Here is a 21,786-nt window from a genome sequence, read left to right as displayed (position 1 = left end):
TCTCACCCGGAAGAAACATTTCTTCATACTTTGGACTGCAAGCGTGCTTTGGCTTTCTACTTACAAAGGACTAAGCCACATAAATCTTCTCCTCAACTTTTTATCTCTTTCAATCCAAACAAGTTGGGACATCCAATGTCAAAACAAACCATCTCCAACTGGTTGGCTGCTTCTGTCTCATTCTACTATGCTCAGGCTGTACTGCATCTAGAGCAGCGATGGCGAACCTATGGCACGCGTGCCAGATGTGGCACGCGAAGGCCTTGCAGCTGGCACGCGGGAAGGTCCGCAATAGAGAGCTGCACGGGTCGCGGGGATCCCATGGGGACGCCTCCGAGGTCGCGGGGTTCCTGCGGGGCTGGATGTACTAAGTCGCGCGGCTTTTCTCCCTACCTGCTCTGCTTGCAGCACAGAGCCGAACGGAAGTCTTCCCGACGTCAGCGCTGACGTCGGTAAACAAAGCCCTCCCTCCCTCCGACGTCAGCGCTAACGTCAGGAAGACTTCCGTTCGGCTCTGTGCTGCAGGCAGGGTAGGTAAGGAGGAGTAGCCTCGCGGCTCGAGTGGCTACCAAGGGAGGGGGGCGGTCCGCCCCGCCCCGTGTGCAGCACAGCCGGCCAGGTCCCCTTACTTTTGTGGAGCTAACCCGACTGATCGACAACAGCCCTGGTCCGACAAACCTCCCTGCCCTTAACCGCGAATCTAAATTACCTTCTTATAGCAGCTGTAAGAAGGAAATTTAGATTCGCGGTTAAGGGCAGGGAGGTTTGTCAGACCGGGGCTGTTGTCGGTCGCGGAAGCGCCACAAAAGTAAGGGGACCTGGCCGGCTGTGCTGCACCCGGGGCGGGAGAGAAGGAGGGGGGAGAAGGACGCTGAAAGCACTGGGGAAGACAAAGGGGTGAAGAAGGACGCTGAAAGGCCATGGGGAAGACGGGGTGGGGGGGAAGGACACTGAAAGCATTTGTGGAAGACAGAAGAGGGAGAAGGACGCTGACAGGGCATGGAGAAGACGGGGGGGGAGAAGGATGCTGAAAGCACATGGGGAAGACAAAGGGGTGAAGAAGGACGCTGAAAGGCCATGGGGAAGACGGGGTGGGGGGGAAGGACACTGAAAGCATTTGTGGAAGACAGAAGGGGGAGAAGGACGCTGACAGGACATGGAGAAGACGGGGGGGAGAAGGACGCTGAAAGCACATGGGGAAGACAAAGGGGTGAAGAAGGACGCTGAAAGGCCATGGGGAAGATGGGGGGGGGAGAAGGACGCTGAAAGCACATGGGGAAGACAAAGGGGTGGAGAAGGACGCTGAAAGGACATGGGGAAGATGGGTGGGGTGGAGAAGGACGCTGAAAGGCCATGGGGAAGACGGGGGGGGTGGAGAAGGATGCTGAAAGGCCATGGGGAAGACAGAGGGGGGAGAAGGATGCTGACAGGACACGGGGAAGATGGGGGGGAGAAGGACGCTGAAAGGAAATGGGGAAGAGAGAGTGGTGAGAAGACGCTGGCAGGGAAGAAGACAGATGCCAGACTATGGGGGGAGCGGAGGGAAGAAGATGGGTGCCAGACCAATTTGGAAGGGGGGAGAAAGGGAGAGGCACAGTAACAGAGCAAATGGAAGACGCAGAAGGAAGAGAGACAGTGGATGGAAGGAACTGAATGAGAACATGAGGAAAGCAGAAACCAGGCAACAAAGGTAGGAAAAGAATTCTATTTCTTTTTTTCTTTTTTTTTTTTGCTTTAGAATAAAGTAGTATATTAGTTGTGTGATAAAAATTTATAAACAAAAGAGGCTCTGGTAGAAACCCGTTTACAAAGTGTGTATTCTTCCCAATTAATATTTCCAAATTAATAAAGTCTTTTTGCTTATTTGTAAATGGGTTTCTACCAGAGCCTTTAATTCAGTAGCATAATTAAATTAAATAACTATTTCTGAAGTTTATAGGGACGTGCGGGGACGGAGGGGATTCCTCATGGGGACGGGCGGGGACGGAGGACATTCCTCACGGGGACGGGTGGGGACGGAGGACATTCCTCACGGGGACGGGTGGGGACGGAGGGATTCCTCACGGGGACGGGTGGGATTCCTCACGGGGACGGGTGAGACTTTGGCAGGGACGGGTGGGATTTCTGTCCCCGCACAACTCTCTAGTCCGCAATTAAGATATGCGGCGCGGCGGGAGGCGAGTGTGCCGGTGTCTGCTTTGCAGCTCACCTGGCAACAGGGCCGGACTGGCCATTGGGAGGACCGGGCATTGTCCCGGTAGGCCGCGGCCCATCCTCCTGTGCTGGCTGCAGTCCTGTGAGTGAATGTTTAGCCTGCCTGTCTTCCCCTTAGTATCCTATGAGCCAGGCAGTGTATGAGGGGGAAGTGGGGGGAGGAAGAGAAGCTTCACACTGAGTCTGTCACAGGAACTCAGTAAGGCTGTAGTGTGACTCCACATGTGACATCTGTAATCAGGAACAGTTCCTAGTGCTCCCATGCTAGAGAGGTGAAGATATGGGGGGAAGTTAATGTGTCTAATAATGTGCTCCTCTGTAAAAACCTTTGTATCTTCCATGGGGGACATGCTAAATTCGAGGAAATAAAAAAGCTGCTTATGATGATTGCATAGAGAAGTTCAGTAAGCTGAGAGGAGGGCTGGGCTCTCTGTGAACAACCAACACACTAATCCTCTGCGCTGTACCTTATGGAAAACTCAATATAGCAAAAATCAGTAAAGTGTATATGTGGCCCTTCACAGTGCTTTTGTAAACATCATAATAAAATAACAAAGGCTCCAATAATGAAAAATAAAAGTCCTTTTCCCATACACTCAGGTTGCACAAGTCCGGTTTTCACCCGGACAGTATATTTTTGACCAAAACGGATGTCTACAATTAGTAAAATTCCTCAATCACATATTTTTTTATGGGGACGGATTTGTATACAGCACTTCATTAGATTTTTTTTATTATACAAGTTTTATCTTTTTGTAGACTTGAAGTCTTGAACAAAGAAAATGAGTACAGCAAAAAAAGCAAAAACAGATAGTGGAAGACCATTCCAAGAGGCCTGGACAGAGTACATATGGAGTGATTGAACGCAGTGGGAAAGCTTTGTGTATTATGTGTAATGAAAGTGTTGTGTCTCGCACATCAAATGTCAAACGTCACTTTTGAGACCAACCATAACAGTGTTGCTGAACTTGGTTTAGCTCAAAGAAAAGAGTTCCTTGTAGGAAAATTAAAGAAATATCACTCCCAGTCTCTTAGTTTTAGCAACTATCTTTCAAAAATTAATCATCTTACAGTTGCCAGCTTTCAAATTTCACTGTGCATGGCAAAACATGGTAAGCCCCTCTCTGATGGAGATTTTATCAAAAAGGCAATTTTGGCTGGGAGTAATTCACTCTTCCATGATTTCCAAAACAAGGATAAAATTGTGCAGCGCATCTCTGAGATGCCGCTAAGCAGAAATACTGCAAAAGATAGGGTTCTGCGAATGGCTGCTGATGTTAGTCAACAGCTTACTTGTGACTTACAAAAAGCACCCTTCTACTCCATGTGCTTGGATGAAAGTACAGATATTACTAACCATGCAAGACTAGCGCTCATTTTGCGTTATGCTACTGGTGACATCATGAGAGAAGAGCTGGTAAAACTGCTGTCTTTGCCTGGAAGAACACAAGGGATAGATATCCACAATGCTGTGATGGAGGCTTTTTCATCACTAGACATAAGTCCAGAAAAAGTAGTTTCAATTACTAGCGATGGAGCACCTAGCATGGTGGGGACAACATCAGGATTCATTCATTTCTTTGCTAAGGAAGCAAAACATCCACTGATTCAATTTCACTGCATAATACATCAAGAGGCTCTCTGCGCCAAAGAAAGCAGCAAAAAACTTGACGATGTCCTCAAAGATGTAACAAAAATGGTGAACTTCATCATGGTGCGTGCTCTTAATTTTCGACAATTTCAAGCCCTTCTTGATGAGGTTCAGGCACAATATAACACTTTACTGATGTACAATAATGTCCAGTGGCTGAGCAGAGGACGAGTGTTAGAGAGATTTGTGGCCTGCTTGGAAGAAGTTAGGCTATTTATGAACGAAAAGGGGGAAGACTATCCTCAACTCACCAACATGACCTGGCTTACCAACCTCATGTTCTTTACAGATTTTACTAACCACTTTAATGTACTAAACAAAAAATTACAAGGCATGGGAAAAACAGCAGAAAGCATGTTTAGTGACATCAAAGCTTTTGAGAGAAAATTGCATGTTTTGAAAAAGACCTTGAGAGTGGACAGCTAAAATATTTTCCCAACCTAAAAATACATTTGGATAATTCTACAACATTTGTGGACAGTCATAAAAAACACCAGGAAATCCACAAAGCATATTCCACCATTGTAGCCGAAGCAAAGGAGAATTTTAGTAAAAGATTTTCTCAGTTCCGTAAGATGGAGACAACCCTTTCATTTATAACTTCCCCAGAAAATTCCACATTTGAAGATCTTGATCTTTCCTGCTTACAGTGGTTGGATATTCAAAATTTGGAAATGGAGCTACTGGAATTTCAAGAAAGCTCTATCTGGAAAAGTAAATTCAATGACCTGCGTGCGGCTCTTGAACGTATTGAGTGTGAAAGGGTGACAAATGAAATCACTGCTAGCAGTTCTGAAAATGAAATCCTAAAAGCGTGGAATTCTCTGCCAGACAATTTTAAGTCCATGAAAGCACTTGGGATTGCTCTTCTTACTTTGTTTGGGTCATCCTATGCTTGTGAGCAGCTGTTTTCAGCTTTGAATCATATAAAACCTGATGCTAGAAACAGATTAACGGATGACATGAGTGCTACATGTGTTGCTCTGAAATTAACGCACTATGAGCCAAGGATTGACAAGTTATCAGCATGCATGCAACAACAAAAATCACATTAATTTTTTTCAGAGCATGCCCAATGCATATGTTTACATGAAGCAGTGTTTTCAGTTTGCAGTTAAGACACTTTCTAAGTTATTTAAATATTATTTAAAGATGTTATTTAAAAAAGGGACTTTACATGGCCCTGTTGTATTCCAATCTGGAATTTCCAATAAAACGGTTGGTTTAATTGAAAGCTCTTTTGTTTTCTTTACATCATATTATTAGAAATGTAATGATTTAACTATTTTCTAATTTGATTGTAAATTTTACAAAAAAACATGTATAGACTCTTTAGGAATGCACATCGAGTCTTGACACAGTTAACAGTTTTAAGAAGTTTATCTTTTTTTTTTACTCAGGATACATTTGACATGTTATGTGAATAATACATTTAAAATATATTGTGTAACTGAATCAAATTCTTCCTAAATTCATTAAATTGAATGAAATCATTAAAACATTATAAATTGCCAATAAATTGAAATGAAAACCAAAGGATTGTGAATCAAATTGATTCTCTGACAATACAAAGATTCCAACCTTTAAAAATGATGTTACATAGTTCAGGCAACTTTATAAAGAGTTTTTAGATACTAAAATCTTGTTATTAAGGTTTAATTGACGTGCTGGCACTTTGAGGAAATTCTTTGGTTTTGTGCGGCAGTTTGGGCACTCGGGCTCAAAAAGGTTAGCCATCACTGATCTAGAGGGTCGAGTCACAGGCCATTATGTTAGAGCCATGGCGGCATCTGTAGCTTTCCTTAGATCTACTCCTATTGAGGAAATCTGCAAAGCTGCCACTTAGTTCTTGGTTCATACATTCACCTCTCATTATTGTCTGGATTCTTTTTCCAGACAGGATGGCCACTTTGGCCAGGCAGTATTACAAAATTTATTCTCCTGAATTGCCAACACTCCCACCATCCCATTCTGGTTAGCTTGGAGGTCACCCATATGTTGAGAATATGCTGCCTGCTTGTCCTGGATAAAGCACAGTTACTTACCGTAATAGGTGTTATCCAGGGACAGCAGGCAGATATTCTCACAACCCACCTCCCCTGATTGGCTTCTTAGCTAGCTATCTGAACTGAGGAGAAATGCGCCCTACGTTGGGCGGGAAGGCACTCGTGTATGCGCGGTTCAGCAGTCGCAATCTTTACAAAAGTTCTTCAAGCAAGTCTGCTTGTGAAGCTATTCACATCAGGACTCCATGGTTGACATCACCCATATGTTGAGAATATCTGCCTTCTGTCCCTGTCACGGTAAGTAACTGTGCTTTCCAATCTGCTATAGACCTGGCATTGAGAACAAGATTGATTTTTCAGCAGGACAGTGATCCTAAGTAAAACAGCAGAGTAGATCAGAAAAGAAGAAAGTGAAGTATCTGTTAGTGATCCAGTCATCCCAAGACCTGAATTGAGTAGAAAATCTGTGGCAAAATTTGAACTGTAATCATGACCAACTCTAGCAATTTGAAAATTTAGCTGTTTTGCCAAGAAGAATGGACAAAAATTGCACCATCCAATGTATAAAGATACATATCCCAATTGAACTATGGCTGCTATTGCTGCAGAAGGGGTTTCTGCAATATTTTCAGTAATTTGATGTGAAAAAGGCTTTAAATTATATTTATGTATAGGGAAAGGAGATAAGATTTGATATACAGTACTGTCTTTCTGTAATTATAATCAGACGGTTTACATGTTCTTTACAGGTATTTATTTTGTATCTAGGGCAGTGATTCCCAACCCTGTCCTGGAGGAACACCAGGCCAATCGGGTTTTCAGGCTAGCCCTAATGAATATGCATGAGAGAGATTTGCATATGATGGAAGTGATAGGCATGCAAATTTGCTTCATGCATATTCATTAGGGCTAGCCTGAAAACCCAATTGGCCTGGTGTTCCTCCAGGACAGGGTTGGGAACCACTGATCTAGGGCACTGAAGGGTTAAGTAATTTGCCTAAAGTCACAAGGAACAGCAGTGGGAATCAATCCCAGTTCCCCAGGCTACTGCATTGGCCACTAGGTGGCTATGCCATGTTGAAAATGTAGAGTACGTTGTGTAGATCAGTGAAACAAACTCCTACTTATAATGCATTTTAATTATATATTTTAGATAGCAGAATATGAAAGGTTTGCAAGGATGCAAAGATTCTGATAAGGCAGTATAGTTTGTTTGTTTGTTTTCACTGAACTGGGCTATATTTGATGGTGCTTCTGCTGTTCTCAGAAAACACCTGTAACAGGTGAGCAGTTTTGCTTACCCTTAATGTAAAACATCCTATATATCTGATCGTTTATACTTGAATATAAGTTGAGATATGGGGGCCAAAAAAGGTCCAAAAATGGGGGTGTCTGTTTATATTCAGGTCTTCAAGTCTGTGTGCTCCCCCACCCTCCACCTGGACCCTTTGTGGGTCTGCTTTAAACCTTGCTGGTCCAGCAGTGAGCCGGGAGCGAAGCCATCCTTCCCCTGTCCTGTCCCTGCCAACTGTTAACCACCCCACTTCCCTCCCGCCTTCTGGACCTCTCTACAACATACCTTTTGAACCTTGGTGGTCTAGCAGGAGTGATTTTTCTTTGCTCCTTCCCCTTGATGATCCTTGTGAGAACTCATGAGACTGCCCTAGGAACTAGTGCAGCCATTTCTGATCGTGGCTCCTCACTGGGCAAGAACGAAGAAAAATTGCTCCTGCCCCGCTTTACTGCTAGACCACCAGGATTCAAAAGGTATGTTGTAGAGGGGTCTAGGAGGCAGGTTAGTTAACAATTGGCTGGGACAGGATGCAGGAAGGATCGTTCCTGTCCTGGCTCACCGCTGGACCACTAGGGCTTATTAAGGGCGGCCTGCAATGGGCATCAGAGGGTGCAGAGCTGGGAAGGAAGGAGAGCTGAATGCAAGTCAGGGCAATTGAATATAAACCTTCCCTCCCTTCTTATTTTTGGAAAGGGGGAGGGAGGTTACCTCAGTTTATAATCGAATTGTTGTATATTCGAGTATATATGGTATATTTTTGTTGCTGTTCAACAGACTTAATTTTCCTTCACTATATTTTGTCATATATGCCTGTATTTTAGTGAGACTTGTTTGATTGTCAAATGGAAAATTTGATTAGTGTTTTTGTATTTTTTTTGTTTATAATAGTAATTTAAGTTCCATATTAATAAAGAACAAAATGAAAACCAGGCTTATATATAGATTTTTCTAGCACTTTTTAACTTTTGACTTGATAACAATGACCCTTACCCTTGCTAAATTATGTTGGTTGTACTTTCAGCTCTGGGTAAAAAGTGCTTATAAAGTGATCAAGTAAAAGCTGAAAATGTCAGGATGGATATAAGTGTATTAAAATGGGTATTGCTTCTTTTTATGTCAGATTACTTTGCAAATTTAATCTGCCTTATAAGTTAATAGTCAGTAGTGCTAAATGCAATACATTTGCCCTCCAGTAGAAGAGCCACAAGTAGCTCTAAGTCATTTTGGTGTATTCCAGTGTTTCTCAACTTTTTCAAGCCAAGTACCCCCGCACAAACTCTACCCCAGACCATGCCCCCATAATAATAGTACTAATTAAAATGCATTCCATTCAGTTTTCATATAAACACAATATAATCTTATTAACAATACATAATGGTTACCACAGAATTAAACTACACAAAGCATACTATACACAGAAAAAACTTTTAATTATCATTTATATTCTGTTTTTTTCAAAGAGGTCAAGGCAGATGACTTTAAAATATGTAATGACACCTCAGCAACTGCTACAGAAAAATAGACAAATATAGTGCAAAATATAGACAGCAGATAGAAATTCTCAAAACTGACACATTTCAGTCACTAAATTGAAAATAAAATCATTTTCCCTACCTTTGTTATCTGGTGACTTCTTTTTCTAATCATCCTTTCCCAGTCTCTGCTTGCATTTCCTTCTGTCTATGTTTCTTAACTGTGTTTCCAGGGTCTTCTTATCCATTGGCTGTTTTTCTCTTCTTCTTTTTCACTTTCTGCCCTACATCCATCTTTGGCATTAGCTTAACTTTTTTTTTTTTTTTCATTTTTCTGCTTCTCAAGCTCTACTTTTCCATGTCTTCCTTTCCCATCTCCTTTCCCATGGTCTGGCATCTCTCTCTCTCCTTCCCTCCCACTTTTTTGTGATCAAACATCTCTCTCCTTCCCACCCCCCAGTGGTCCCACATCGCTCTCTTTCCCTCCCTCCCCCCACATTTCTCTCCTTCCTTTGCCCCTTTTCCACAGTCTTGCATATCTCTATTCCCTCCTTCCATTCCCTGGTCTGGCATCTCTCTTTCCTTCCCACCCCCTTCCCCTAACAATGGTCTGACATCTCTCCCTCCTTCCAGGCCACCCTTCTCCAGATCTGACATTTTCTCCCTTCCTTAATCATCTCTCCTCTGCTGTGCACCCCCCCCCCCCCCGTGTAACATTTCTTACTATCTCTCTCCATCCATGAGCACATCTTCCCTTTTTCTTCAGTTCCAATTCCCTCCCCCTCCATCCATGTGCATTTCCTCCTTCCCATATACAGAATATCCCCTCTCTCCTCTATTCATGTCCAGCATTTCTCCTCTATTCATGTCCAGCATTTCTCCTCTCTTCCCTGCCCTACTCTCTCCCCTCCCCCCATCCATCCAGCCTTACCAAGTCTCTCAATTCAAGTTCACATTTTCCCTTTATCTTGAGTTCCTCTTCCCTCCCCCTGCGTCCATGTGCATTTCCTCCTCTTTTCTTCCCTTCCTCTTCATTCTATATGCAGCATATCCCTTCTCTCATTTTCCTCCTTCCATGTTCAGCATTTCTTCTCTGTTCCCTGCCCTACTGTCTCCCCTCCCACCCACCCACCCAGCATTACCAAGTCTCTCTATCCATGTGCACATCTTCCCTCCCCCTTCAGTCCCCTTTCCTCCCCCTCCATCCATGTGCATTTCCTCCTTTCTTCCCTTCCTCTCCATTACATATGCTGCATATATCCTCTCTTCTTCCATTTCTAGTATTTCTCCTCTTCCCTGCCCTACTCTCTCCCCTTCCATCCACCCAGCTTTATCAAGTCTCTCCATCCATGTGAATTTTCCCTTTTCTTTCAGTTCCCCTTCCCTCCCACTCCATCCATGTGCATTTCCTCTTCTTTTCTTCCCTTCCTCACCATCTCATATGCAGCATATCCCCTTTCTTCTCCTCCATCCATGTCCAGCATTTCTCCTCTTTTCTCTGCCCTCCTCGCTCCCTGCCCACCCATTCAGCCAGCCTTACTAATTCTCTCCATTTCCCCACCTCCCTCAGTCCAACATCGCCCTTTCTCTCCTTCCCTTCCCCCCAGACAAGTCCAGCGTTTCTCCTCCTTGTAACCTTCTGCCCTCCACCCTGCTGCTTGACCTGGAGTCCGAAGTCCACACAGGACCCAGCACTGGCACTAACTTGACCTTCCGGAAAAGACTGAAGACCCATCTCTTCAACTGAACAGTCCTAACGGACAGCCCCCCTCCTTGCTCCCATTACTTAATCTCCCACTCTCTCAACCCTCCTCCCTTCCCATGCTCCCCTTGTTCCCCCTCTTCTCACCTGCCTCTCTACAAATGCCTGTAAATTTTGTCCTGTATTTTACTGTGAATGTCAATTGTAACCCGTTCTGAGCTCCCGGGAGAACGGAATAGAAATCCAAATAAATAAATAACGACAAAGAACTTTCACATCCATGTGCTTAGGAAGGTGGTACCAACATGGTCTCATGTGCAGATAGACTCAAGGGCTCTGGTGGTACGAGAAGCTGTAGTTCCAGTGCAATAGGTGAGACATTCTAGACCATAGGGTTATTTCCCTTTACTCGCATGGGTTGCAGAAGTGAATTATAAGTTTTTCACTCTACCCCTAGGATACATCACAGGCTAACTTAGCTCCTTCCATCAGTCTTTCTCTTCTGTATGTGGTTGCAGTGTGTTAGTTCTGCTTTCTCCAATTTATTATTTTAAATTCAATTTAGTTTCATTCCCTAATTTAATTTGAAGTGCTGCCTGCTTGAAAATGCACAGACTTCGGTCTGTAGCTGACAGGCCAATCCTTTCAGGGTACCTATCAGCCAGTCTGTTAGTCTTCCTTGGATGTCAAGGCCATCCCTCACCCTATCTCACTCCGTATCTCACTCCCCGTTTTCACACCTCAGCCTGTCTCCTTTTGCAGTCGGTGGTCCGCAGGGGTGGCGGCATAGTCAGGCAGTGGAGTCTGGCCAGCAGCCCAAAGATCAGCTTGAGGACAGCTTTACCAGCACTTAATTTCGAGGGGTTTTGAGTGTTTTTCAGTCCTATCAAAATCCTATTTTGATAATTTTTTAATTTTGGGAAGTTCCGTTTATAGCGTGAATTCGGGTCCGTCAGCCATCTTGGATTTTCAGCTATCTTGTTTTTTCAACTTCTCCCTGCTTCTTTAAAATTTTGAATTTTGCCAGGAAAACTGCTGGAATGGGGTCCTGAGAATCTTCTAGTTTGGATTCAAGCCAAATTTGTGCAAATTTGCCACTTTTTTGTGGCATTGTCGGGGGGCAGTAACTACTGATTCAGCCTCCACTTCACAGAAGCAGGTGATTACACGCTCAGCTAGCCCGTCGGAGCGGACATTTTTGCTTTTGGGACTTGATTCTGCGGCGACCAACCACTAGACGGTCCCTCCGTAGCCTAAAATGTGCAAGTTTCTGTCATGTGAGAGTAATTCTGTGCCCCAGGGTCCAGATACCTTCTCAGAATGCATGAGATTTTTGGGCTCCAAATTTCCACCAGGGGATCTGGCTGATGACTGTCCTGTCCCTTCCGCACAGTCTCTGTGCTTGTGACAGCTCCGTCGGTTCCTTCTTCGCAGCCAATTCAGGGGGCGCCAGTGGCAAATCCGGTCCTCAATGAGCCTTTGGTTGCAAGGCCGTGCTGCTCGGATTGGAGGATCCGGATTTGAATGCTGGATTCACGGATCCCTTAGGGGCTCCAGATCCTGGTGCTGATCAGATTGTGGTGCTCTTGTTAACTTTGCAGCGCTGCTTAATCTGATTGCTCAGTCTTTGTAGGACTTAAGCTTGGATGCCAATCCTCCTCTTATTTCTGTTACTTCTTCTCCCTGGCTTTGCAGCATGTGCTCGCAGTCTGAGTCCTTTCCGTGGCATCCGGATTTCAGTCTCATAGTTATGGAACAATTTGACTCTTCAGATGGGCTTTACCAGAATGATAGTGCTTTCTCCCACGGGTATCCTCTGGCACAAGAGTAACAGCAGCTATTGGGATGGCCATAGGTGATTCCTGAGGCTCTCAGGTGACCTGCCACCAGAGCTGGATTTAGATGAAAAGAGGCCCTAGGCTATTCCACTTATGAGGCCCTTTCACCTCCCATTTTTAAGTTTGTAAATTACATGAGAGATAATAAAATACATCATTACTGTGATATATATCAATATGTTAAATGAAACATGTTGTTATTGGTACTAACCTTTATAAAAAATGTGACACAGATAATAAATAAAAAAAAAGTCAACAACACTTATTTGGACATTTATTCTCAGCACCATATATGGTACTTGTAACAATAACTAATCAAACATAACACACAACATTGCCTCTTCCTATGTCCATAGTGCCCCCAGTGCATCCTTCCTCACCTCACCCCCCCTCCAATGCCCGCCTGCCTCCCCTCCCCCTTCCATTGAACCCCTCCCCCATGCCATCCTGCCTGCCTCCCATCCCCCTTACACTGAAACCCCCCACCCCACCCCCGATGCCAGTTTGGGCCGCCCTGTCCTGACGGATCCATGTTTTGCCTCTCTCCCTGCGGGGCTGGGCTTTGCCCAGCTGTTTCCGGACTGACATATTTCCCTCCCTGATCCTCCTCCCAGGGCGAGAAAAAGAAAGGGAGAAGCAGAGTCGGCGCCTCGTTGCGGCCGGAGCCGGTTCCGATCCCGAAGCGTAGAATTTCTCCTTATTTTCGGTTCAGTGTTTTAATGTTCACTGTTTTTAGAATAGTGTAATTTTAATTTTGCTAACAATTTGAATGTAGGCCCCTCTTGATCTTGAAGCCCTAGGCTGAAGCCTAGTTAGCCTATAGGAAAATCCGGCCCTGCCTGCCACACATCACTGCTTAGTGACAGTTTTTTACTCTGCTAATTTAGGAGTTAAAGCTGCTGTGGCAATGTTCTTTGTGCCGTGCCTGCCTAGCTTGCTACGCAGTCTAGAGACTGAAGCGGTAGAGCCTCCTCCTCAGCTTCGGATGGCTGGGATGGACTTCATGACGGATGATTCTATGACCTTTTGAGAGGACTGGCTTCAAGGTCAGCATATTCCATGTCAGTCCGCCAAAGGCTTTAGGTTCGGCAGTAGGCTGCTGATATGTTCTCCATGGCAACTCTAGCCTGGCTGCCTTTCAAGGAGTAGTTGCTGTTGGGCAATTGGCTGGATGCCCTCATGATTGCGGTGATGGATCGTCGTCCACAGGCACTGCTGGATAGTATAGCGCCCACCAATTTTGAGGCTGCCGAATGAATTTTTGTGCCTACAGCCCACATTTTCTGTCCTCGTCATGGAAATCCTTTCAGGGTTCCAGGGGTCGGTTTGTGAACTACATGCGCTCTCAGCCTGCCTTTGCCCAACCTGCCCTTAGTAAAGATATAGAAAAGAAAAACAAAGCTGAGGACCCCTCTGCAGATAGGGGGTCGGATCTTGGAGCGTCTGCAGGCCTGGAGGCACATTGAGGCAGACAAGTAAGTCTTGGAATTTCTTCGGTCAGGCTACAAGCTGGAATTTGCCCAACCTATGTTAGATTAGGTTGTGGCTTCTGCCAGGAGACCAGATGCAGCGCACATAATCCAGGCTACTGTTCAGTGCTTCCTGCGTGTTTGAGCAATAGAGCCGGTGCCAAGTGCCCTTTTGAGCTCAGGCAGATACTCTGTATACTTGATCATACTAATGAATGAATCAGTAGATTGGAGACCTCTTCTGGATCTAATGTAAGTGCAGGTGCCTTTCAGGCTTACTCGGTTCCAGATAGAGACCATGGAAGTCCGACTTTTCAGCAGTGGCTCTGGGGGAGTTTCTGACCTCCCTGGATTTTATGGAGGCATATTTTTAGATTCCTATTTTTTCCAGCTCACCACTACTTTCTGAAGTTTCATGTGCGGGATCAGCGTTATCAGTTTTCGGCTCTGCCATGTGGTCTGACGACAGCGCCCAGAACCTTCACCACTGTGCTGGTGGTTGGGGCAGCTCATTGGAGGGAGGAGGTTGCAAGTTTACCCACTATCTGGATGACTAGTTGCTCAGAGCGCCCTCATTAGAAACGAGGCGCACCATGGTGGAACAGGTATTCCGGGTTCTGGAGGACCTGGGCTGGTTTGTTAACTTCATCTTCAGCAAAATTCATCTGTTGTCCACACAGTTGCTGGATTACTGGGGGGGAGAGGGGTTCTGTTTGATACGGCGGTGGATCGTGTATACCTGCGTGAGGCTCAGAGACAGAAGCTGTGTTTGCGGATATCGGAGTTCTTAAAAAAAAACCCAAAAAACCCCGCGCCTTCGGCTCATGACTACCTACAGGTTCTGGAATCCATGGCGGCCTGCCGGTGGTGGTTCCTTGGGTGAGGGAGCTCATTCATCCTCTTTAGCAGGCCTGGCTTTCTCGCTGGGCACCCCACCGAGATGTCTTAGCCATGAGGCTACCATGGACTTTGGAGGTTTTGCCCTCCATCGCTCTGCCAGGGTGTTCTATTGGACATTGCCTCCTGGATGGTGGTAGCCAAGGATGCCAGCCATCGAGGCTGGTGGGGCTTGCTGTCCCTGTCTCCTTCAGGATAACTGGACTCCTTTATAGAGGAAGTGATCCCTCTTTCAGCTGGTACTCCTGGTCCTTCATTGAGCCCTAAAAGACTTCTTGAGGTCTTTGGATGGGCTAGCGGAGCCCTGCCTTCTTTTCCTTTGGACAGAACTTCATCTCCTGATGCTGACGACGGCGCAGGTGGCTGGAGTGTGCTCTAATCAAGCAGACTTCATCAGTTGTCAGTCTCTCCATCCTTGTGACTCTAGACTCCGGAGAGTAGACCCTATTGCCTCAGGCGCTTCAAGCGGTTGTGAGGCGGTGAGGTCAGCCCCGCACTGACTTTTTGACCACGACAGGGAAAAAAAACAGTGCCACACTTCTTCAGCCACAGATTCAAGCCCAGAAGCAAGGGGCTCAAGGCTCGAGTACAGCCGTGGCCTACAGGCATTCTTTGTTTCATCTTTCTGCCCGGGCCGAGGTTCTTCGGTGGCTTGAGAGTCATCTAGGCTGCGACCTTTGAGTGGCTGCAGTCTAGCCTGAAATACTGTGGTACGCAGCTCTGATGTGTTTGCGGGTTCAGTGTAGTTTGTGCCTGAGCGTATCCCGGTCCTTCTCGCTCGGGCCCAGTTGTCATGGAAGTTCTGGGTCGCTCTGCTCTTCCAGCTTGGCTCTTGAGCGCATGGCCTTGGGTCATACAGACTAATTGGAACTTGTGTTTCTTCCACTGCTGAAATCTAAGAAATCATCCAAGGTACGTTAAGACGGAAACTTTTCTCCTTTGAGGTGACTAGGCCTTTGTTCGGCTCCAGGGTTGCAGGTCCTTCCCTTTCTCCGAGCTGGTCTTGTTAAAGTACTCCCAGTGGTATCTCTGGATGCCCTGGGAATCAGTCTCTCCTGTTTTCCATCTCAGGATGGTTGGTTCTAGTTAAAGTTGCATCGGTTATTGTTCATTTTTGAAAGCGCCTCTTCAGTTTAGCTGGGACCTTGACGTGGTGCTGTTGGGTATTGCCAGAGCTTCTTTTGAGCCTTTTCTGGATGTGTTTCTCCTGGACTTAGCTCTCACGACTGTTTTCTGATCACCATCACTTCTGCCCATATTTCAGAGATACAAGTATCTCTACGGACAGTTCCTTCCTTTTTGCAGACGGTGGTTTCAGCTTTCCCTGTCATTCAGGAAGTGTGTTTGCCTGTGTTTCAAGCAATGAGTTCCAAGCATCAGGATTGGCTTCTGAGGAAACTTGACATGTGCAGGGTGCTCCTGTGTTTTCTGAGGGCACTAACGAGTTTCATCTTTTGGCCCTCTGTGCTGACTTGTTCGTTGAAGTGTGGTGTTCCCGCTTCTAAGGCCACAATCTCCAGGTGGATCCCTAGAGCCATTTCATACACCTACATTCTTGCAAGGAAAGAGTTCCCTGTTTCTGTTCGGGTGCATTTTACCAGGAGTGTGGCTTCTTCTTTGTCCGAAGCTAGATCTTTTCCTCCTGAGGAGTTTTGCAGGGTGGCGACATGGTTGTATCTTCCCACGTTTGCCAGATTATACGGAGTGGATGGTGCTGTCTTTCAGAACTTGGCTTTCGGGTCCTCAGTCTTGAAGACCAGTGCAGCAAGCCCATCCTGACTAGTTGGGGGATTGCATTTGGACGACCCTATGGTCTAGAATGTCTCACATATTGCACTGGAAAAGGAGATTATATACTTACCCTGGTAAGCTCTTTTCCAGTAGATAGGACTGCGCATGCGCTGAAGAAGAAACTCCAACCCAGGAGCTGGGGAGAGCGAGTAAGGTCCTAGTGGGGCTGAATAGAGTCGGCGGTGGTAGCCACAAGTCTGGGGCCTGGCCTGACAAAGCAATGACTGGGGGGGAGAGAGGCGCAGGTACTAGTCAGCAAATGAAGGCAACACAGCGCTTACCCCTATATGTGTACCGTGTGTTGAGAAATTGGTGTATTCTACCATATTTTTTCATGCTTAGAATCAGGGGCTTAGCCCAAAGGCCATTTTTAGGGGTTCATAAAGGTAGATTGAGAGAGCCTGGTATTCTTTCTGCCTTCTTCCTCTCCCCCCTCCCCCCCCCCCCCCGGGACACTACTGCTACCACTGCCACAATAAAAAGTTACATTTTGCTAGTGTGCTTTTGAAGTGAGTATGTGCAATAGCTGGCATTAGCAGCCGAAGCACCCCTAATGAATTAAGTGCGGGTTGTTCAGTACTGGCAGGACTTGTTCAGTTGACATCTGGCTGGCAGGGCTTGGCAGTCCTGCAAGCCATAAAAGCAGAGGGGTCTGAGCATCTGTTTGGAATATTCATTCTGACTTCTCATAGTAGGACGTGTGATCTGTTAAGAGAAAGTTAAAAGGGCTACTCTGCAACCCTCGGCTATTCTTCCTAGAAATACCTCATAGCTTGAAATTTTACCCTATCCTAAATTTCATTGAAATAATGCAGAAGTTACGTTTCCCATTTTAGGAAGAATAAGAACCAAGAACAGATGTACTCATAGTAAAAGTGCTCCAAGGCAGGCATGGCAATATTGGTTACCTGTCTTGTCAGTTTCCATTCAAGTTGAAACATGATATGCTATTAGTATTCACATATCTATATCTCATTATTTTCTTACACCGAAAACCCCATAGAACCATATATCTCATTATTGCCTTACACTGAAAACCAGATGAAATAAGGCAACTCTCAGCTGTGAGATTCCCTACTTTTATGGTTTATCCATCCTTGTAAAATATAAGCTATTTTCCTCTAACAGGGATTCTCCACGGAAAGTAGGATGAATCCACTGACTTTTGTGGGAGTTGATTTACGATCCCTTCATTATATATGAAGTAGGGGTTTTAGAGGAGGTTCACACTTGCCCGAAATCCCCAGACTTTTCTGAGCTCTGGGAGAACACGTATGAATTGTCATCTGATGAAATCTTTTACTTTGTCTTCTACATTCTGCTCTCTACAGAGAATGCCTAGTGCATAGCTGGTTACTGTTTTGCCAGATTTTGAAGACTGACTTACTGCATGGGGAGAGGGGGGTCATATTTATTGAATAGTGTTTCCATTGTTAAAAAAGCAAAATGTGTTTTTGATTTAACACACTTTTTCAGTAGTACTTCAGAGTGAGTTATTTACTTTGTTTTGCTACTTCTCTGTAGGAGGGAGCCTGTTGTGTTGTGAATCATGTCCAGCAGCTTTTCACCCGGACTGTCTGAACATAGAGATGCCTGATGGCAGCTGGTACTGTAATGACTGCATGTCAGGGAAAAAACCTCGCTTCCAGGACATTCTCTGGGTTAAATTGGGAAACTATAGGTCTGTATGCCAAACTTTAAAATATTTAAAAATAACTGGAGCTTCATTAGAGTTAGAAACTTAAGTTTGTGTGCTAATAAAAGGTACTATTATGTAGTAAATTGATTTACAGCTTGTTTGATCAAGCAGTCAAAACTAGTTGATTATTCTCTTTTTTAACAAATTAAACTATTTTGCCCTGGTTTATTTTGTTCATGGCTTGCATGTATTTTGACAGCATTGCATAGTTGGATGAACTGTTAATGTGTACAACATTCTTTAAAAATATTTGGCAAGTACATAATACAGAATGTAATGAAAACTGTTCACTGCTATTTTGCAAGGAAAAAGTATCTATGAGTACATTTTAAAAAATATTAATTGCAACTAGTAATTTACAGCTTTTAACTCATATTCTACTTTTGAGCAATTCTTTGATAACTGAAACCAAAATGCTAAAAAATAGTTCTGAATATTAGCATATTTAGTTGTCCTTTTATTAAAATAGGATGTCTAAAGAATGTAGGACATTTAATTTTAATATAATGATTAGACTGAAGAGCCTGTAGAGATTTGAAACTGAATTTTTCACAGTTAAAATTTTGAATGATTTTTGGTAAAATTGAAATCAAATTAGCATCCTAACCCCACAACCAAAGTACAATTTACATATATATAAAGAACATAAGAATGGGGTAACTCACTCTCAGATTGGAAATATTTTTAAACAATTTTTAACATATTATAAGGCTTTGTATTCTTCTGAGCTTTATTCAAATAAAGAAATAGATGGATTAGACTTTTTAAAATCAATTAAGGGTCCTAAAATTCCTGAGCATATTAAAAGATCCCTTGATATGCCTATATCTTTGAAAGAATTGCAAACAGCTTGAAGTCCCTTAGGGTTGGATCCACTCCAGGTGGTGATGGTTTTACTGTGGAGTTCTATAAATCATTTCAAAATTCCCTATTACCTTATTTATTAAATTTGTATCAGGCTCAACTAAATAAAGGTTGTATATCAGGTACTATGGCGGAATCTCTAGTTTGGTTTCAAATTACAGGCCTATTTCCTTGATAAATGTAGATGGTAAACTTTTGGCTAAGTTATTGGTTTTGCGCTTATCTAAGGCTCTCCCTCATATCATTGGTATGCACCAAACGGGGTTCGTTGCTCAAATACATAATTTAAATAACACCAGATTGGCTTTACATATGTTAAATTTATCTAAAGCCATAGATGATCCGGCTTTCTCTGTGTCTTTGGATGCAGAGAAGGCCTTTGATTGAGTAGAATGGACCTTCATATACCAAGCAATGGACTGGTTTAGTATTGGTTCTGGATTCATACAAATGATTCAAACCTTGTATAGCTCCCCTTCTGCTAGATTATATATAAATAATACTTTTTTGGAATGTTTCTGTTTGGAGAGGGGTGTTAGACCTGGGTGTCCATTATCTCCATTGCTTTTTGATATTGTATTGGAACCCTTATTATTAGCTATTCAACAGACAATACCAGATATTGTATTGGAACCCTTATTATTAGCTATTCAACAGACAATACCAGATGCAATGGAAGTGTTCAATGGAGTAATAGAGGACAGCCTCACCACAGTAGAAGTGGACTTGGACCAGGTATACTATCAAATCGACAAACTTAAAAGTAACAAATCCCCTGGACCTGATGGAATTCACCTGAGAGTCTTAAAAGAATTGAAGGTTGAAATCGGAGAGTTGTTGCAAAAACTTGCCAACTTGACAATTAGAACTTGACAGATACCGAACGACTGGAAGATAGCGAACGTCACGCCAATTTTCAAAAAAGGATTGAGAGGAGAACCGGGCAACTACAGACCTGTGAGCCTTACGTCTGTCCCTGGAAAGATGGTTGAAGCACTGACTAAAGATAGCATAGTCCAGCATTTAGATATACACGACCTGATAAAAGCAAGTCAACATGGCTTCAGGAAAGGGAAATCATGTTTAACGAATTTACTTCAATTTTTTGAGACCGTGAATGAACAAATTGATAGTGGAGAACCGGTGGACATAATATACTTAGACTTTCAGAAAGCGTTCGACAAAGTTCCACACAAAAGACTTCTCAGGAAACTACAAAGCCATGGAATAGAGGGGGATATACAAAGATGGCTAGGCAAATGGCTGGAGAACAGGAAACAGAGAATGGGCATAAATGGGAAGTTCTCTGACTGGAAGAAAGTGACTAGCGGTGTACCCCAGGGCTCGGTACTTGGGCCGATCTTATTTAATATCTATATAAATGACCTAGAAGAAGGAACATCCAGCGAGATTATCAAGTTTGCAGACGACACAAAGCTATGCCGGCCAATCAGATCGCAAAAGGATAGCGAGGAACTCCAGAGAGATTTGGGTCAGTTAGAGAAATGGGCGAAGAAATGGCAGATGAAGTTTAACGTGGAGAAATGCAAAGTGATGCATTTAGGCAGTAAGAATAAGGAACACGAGTATAGAATGTCAGGTGCAACTCTAGGTAAGAGCGAACAAGAAAAGGACCTGGGTGTACTGATAGATAGGACCCTGAAACCATCAGCACAATGTGCGGCGGCGGCAAAGAAAGCAAATAGAATGTTAGGCATGATAAAGAAGGGAATCACGAGTAGATCGGAGAAGATCATAATGCCGCTTTATAGATCACTTGGTTATAAAATAAATTGAAGTAAATCTGAGATTCTTCCTTTAAATCACAGGTGTCAAAGTCGGTCCTCGAGGGCCAGAATCCAGTCGGGTTTTCAGGATTTCCCCAATGAATCTGCATGAGATCTATTTGCATGCACTGCTTTCAATGCATATTCATTGGGGAAATCCAGAAAACCCGACTGGATTCCGGCCCTCGAGGAGGGACTTTGACACCCCTGCTTTAAATGTTCATTGTCAAAAGGGTTTATTTGGTTCATTCCCTTTTCTTTGGAAGGAGGTAGGGATTAAATATCTATGAATTTGGATTCATAATACATTGGAAGAAACATTCAAATTTAATGAAAAAGAATTGCTGTTGAAGGTCACGGAAATGTGTGCGCAATGGAACCCTTTACATTTGTCTTGGTGGGGGGAGAGTCCAAAAGGTTAAGATGATGATTTTGCCTGTGGTTTGCTACCAAATGGGAATGTTGCCTGTGTATTTTCAGGGGTCATTTTATAAAAAGATAAATAGTATTCTGACAAAATTTATTTGGCTGGGGAAAAAGTGAGAATAGCCCAGTTTACAAAAATCAATTGCGGAGGGAGGGGTAAATTTTCCAAATTTCTATAGGTATCATCAAGCCTATATTAAGCGTCAGGGTATGTATTGGATCCTCCCTGAGCTCATGGAAACTCTGCCTGACTGGTTATGGTTGGAATGGCAACTCCTGTCACCATTGATTGTCATGTTATGAATATCAAGATGCCTAGATTGTACAAGGACAATAGAATTTTACTAGATGCTTGGGAAACTATAAAATTTGTAGATAATTTAACACCTATTCCAATTTATAAATCCACGTGTCAGACTATTTGGCTGAACTCCAAGATTCAAATTGGCGGGTTTAAGGTCATCTGGAATTATTGGATGCAGGCAGGTATCTGTACTTTTGATGATGTCACCTTGGGGTTTCTTTCTTTTAAAAGGTTTTGGAGGTCCTTGCATAATCTCTTGAGGATGGGTCCTCTTTCTTTTAACAGCTCGTCTAACCACCGCCAGTCCTTACCCCACCTGCTCTGCAGAATGGTTTATTTTATTTAGAACGGTTGTTGCGACGTGGCCCATGA

At 44.0% G+C, this 21,786-nt stretch overlaps 1 protein-coding gene across 6 annotated transcripts in view; it reads left to right on the top strand.

The window, feature by feature from the left end:
• The window catches only part of NSD2 (nuclear receptor binding SET domain protein 2), a 521,650-nt gene that overhangs the window by 391,393 nt on the left and 108,471 nt on the right, over positions 1 to 21,786 (top strand). For all 6 annotated transcript variants that reach the window (XM_033950948.1, XM_033950940.1, XM_033950930.1 and 3 more), the window contains exon 15: positions 17,859 to 18,015. In XM_033950948.1, the coding sequence (XP_033806839.1) occupies positions 17,859 to 18,015 (157 nt within the window). The remainder of the gene's footprint in view (positions 1 to 17,858; positions 18,016 to 21,786) is intronic.

This window comes from Geotrypetes seraphini, chromosome 1 (assembly GCF_902459505.1).
Source record: "Geotrypetes seraphini chromosome 1, aGeoSer1.1, whole genome shotgun sequence".
NCBI classification, from domain to species: domain Eukaryota; kingdom Metazoa; phylum Chordata; class Amphibia; order Gymnophiona; family Dermophiidae; genus Geotrypetes; species Geotrypetes seraphini.
This window is presented reverse-complemented; position numbering and strand designations above follow the sequence as displayed.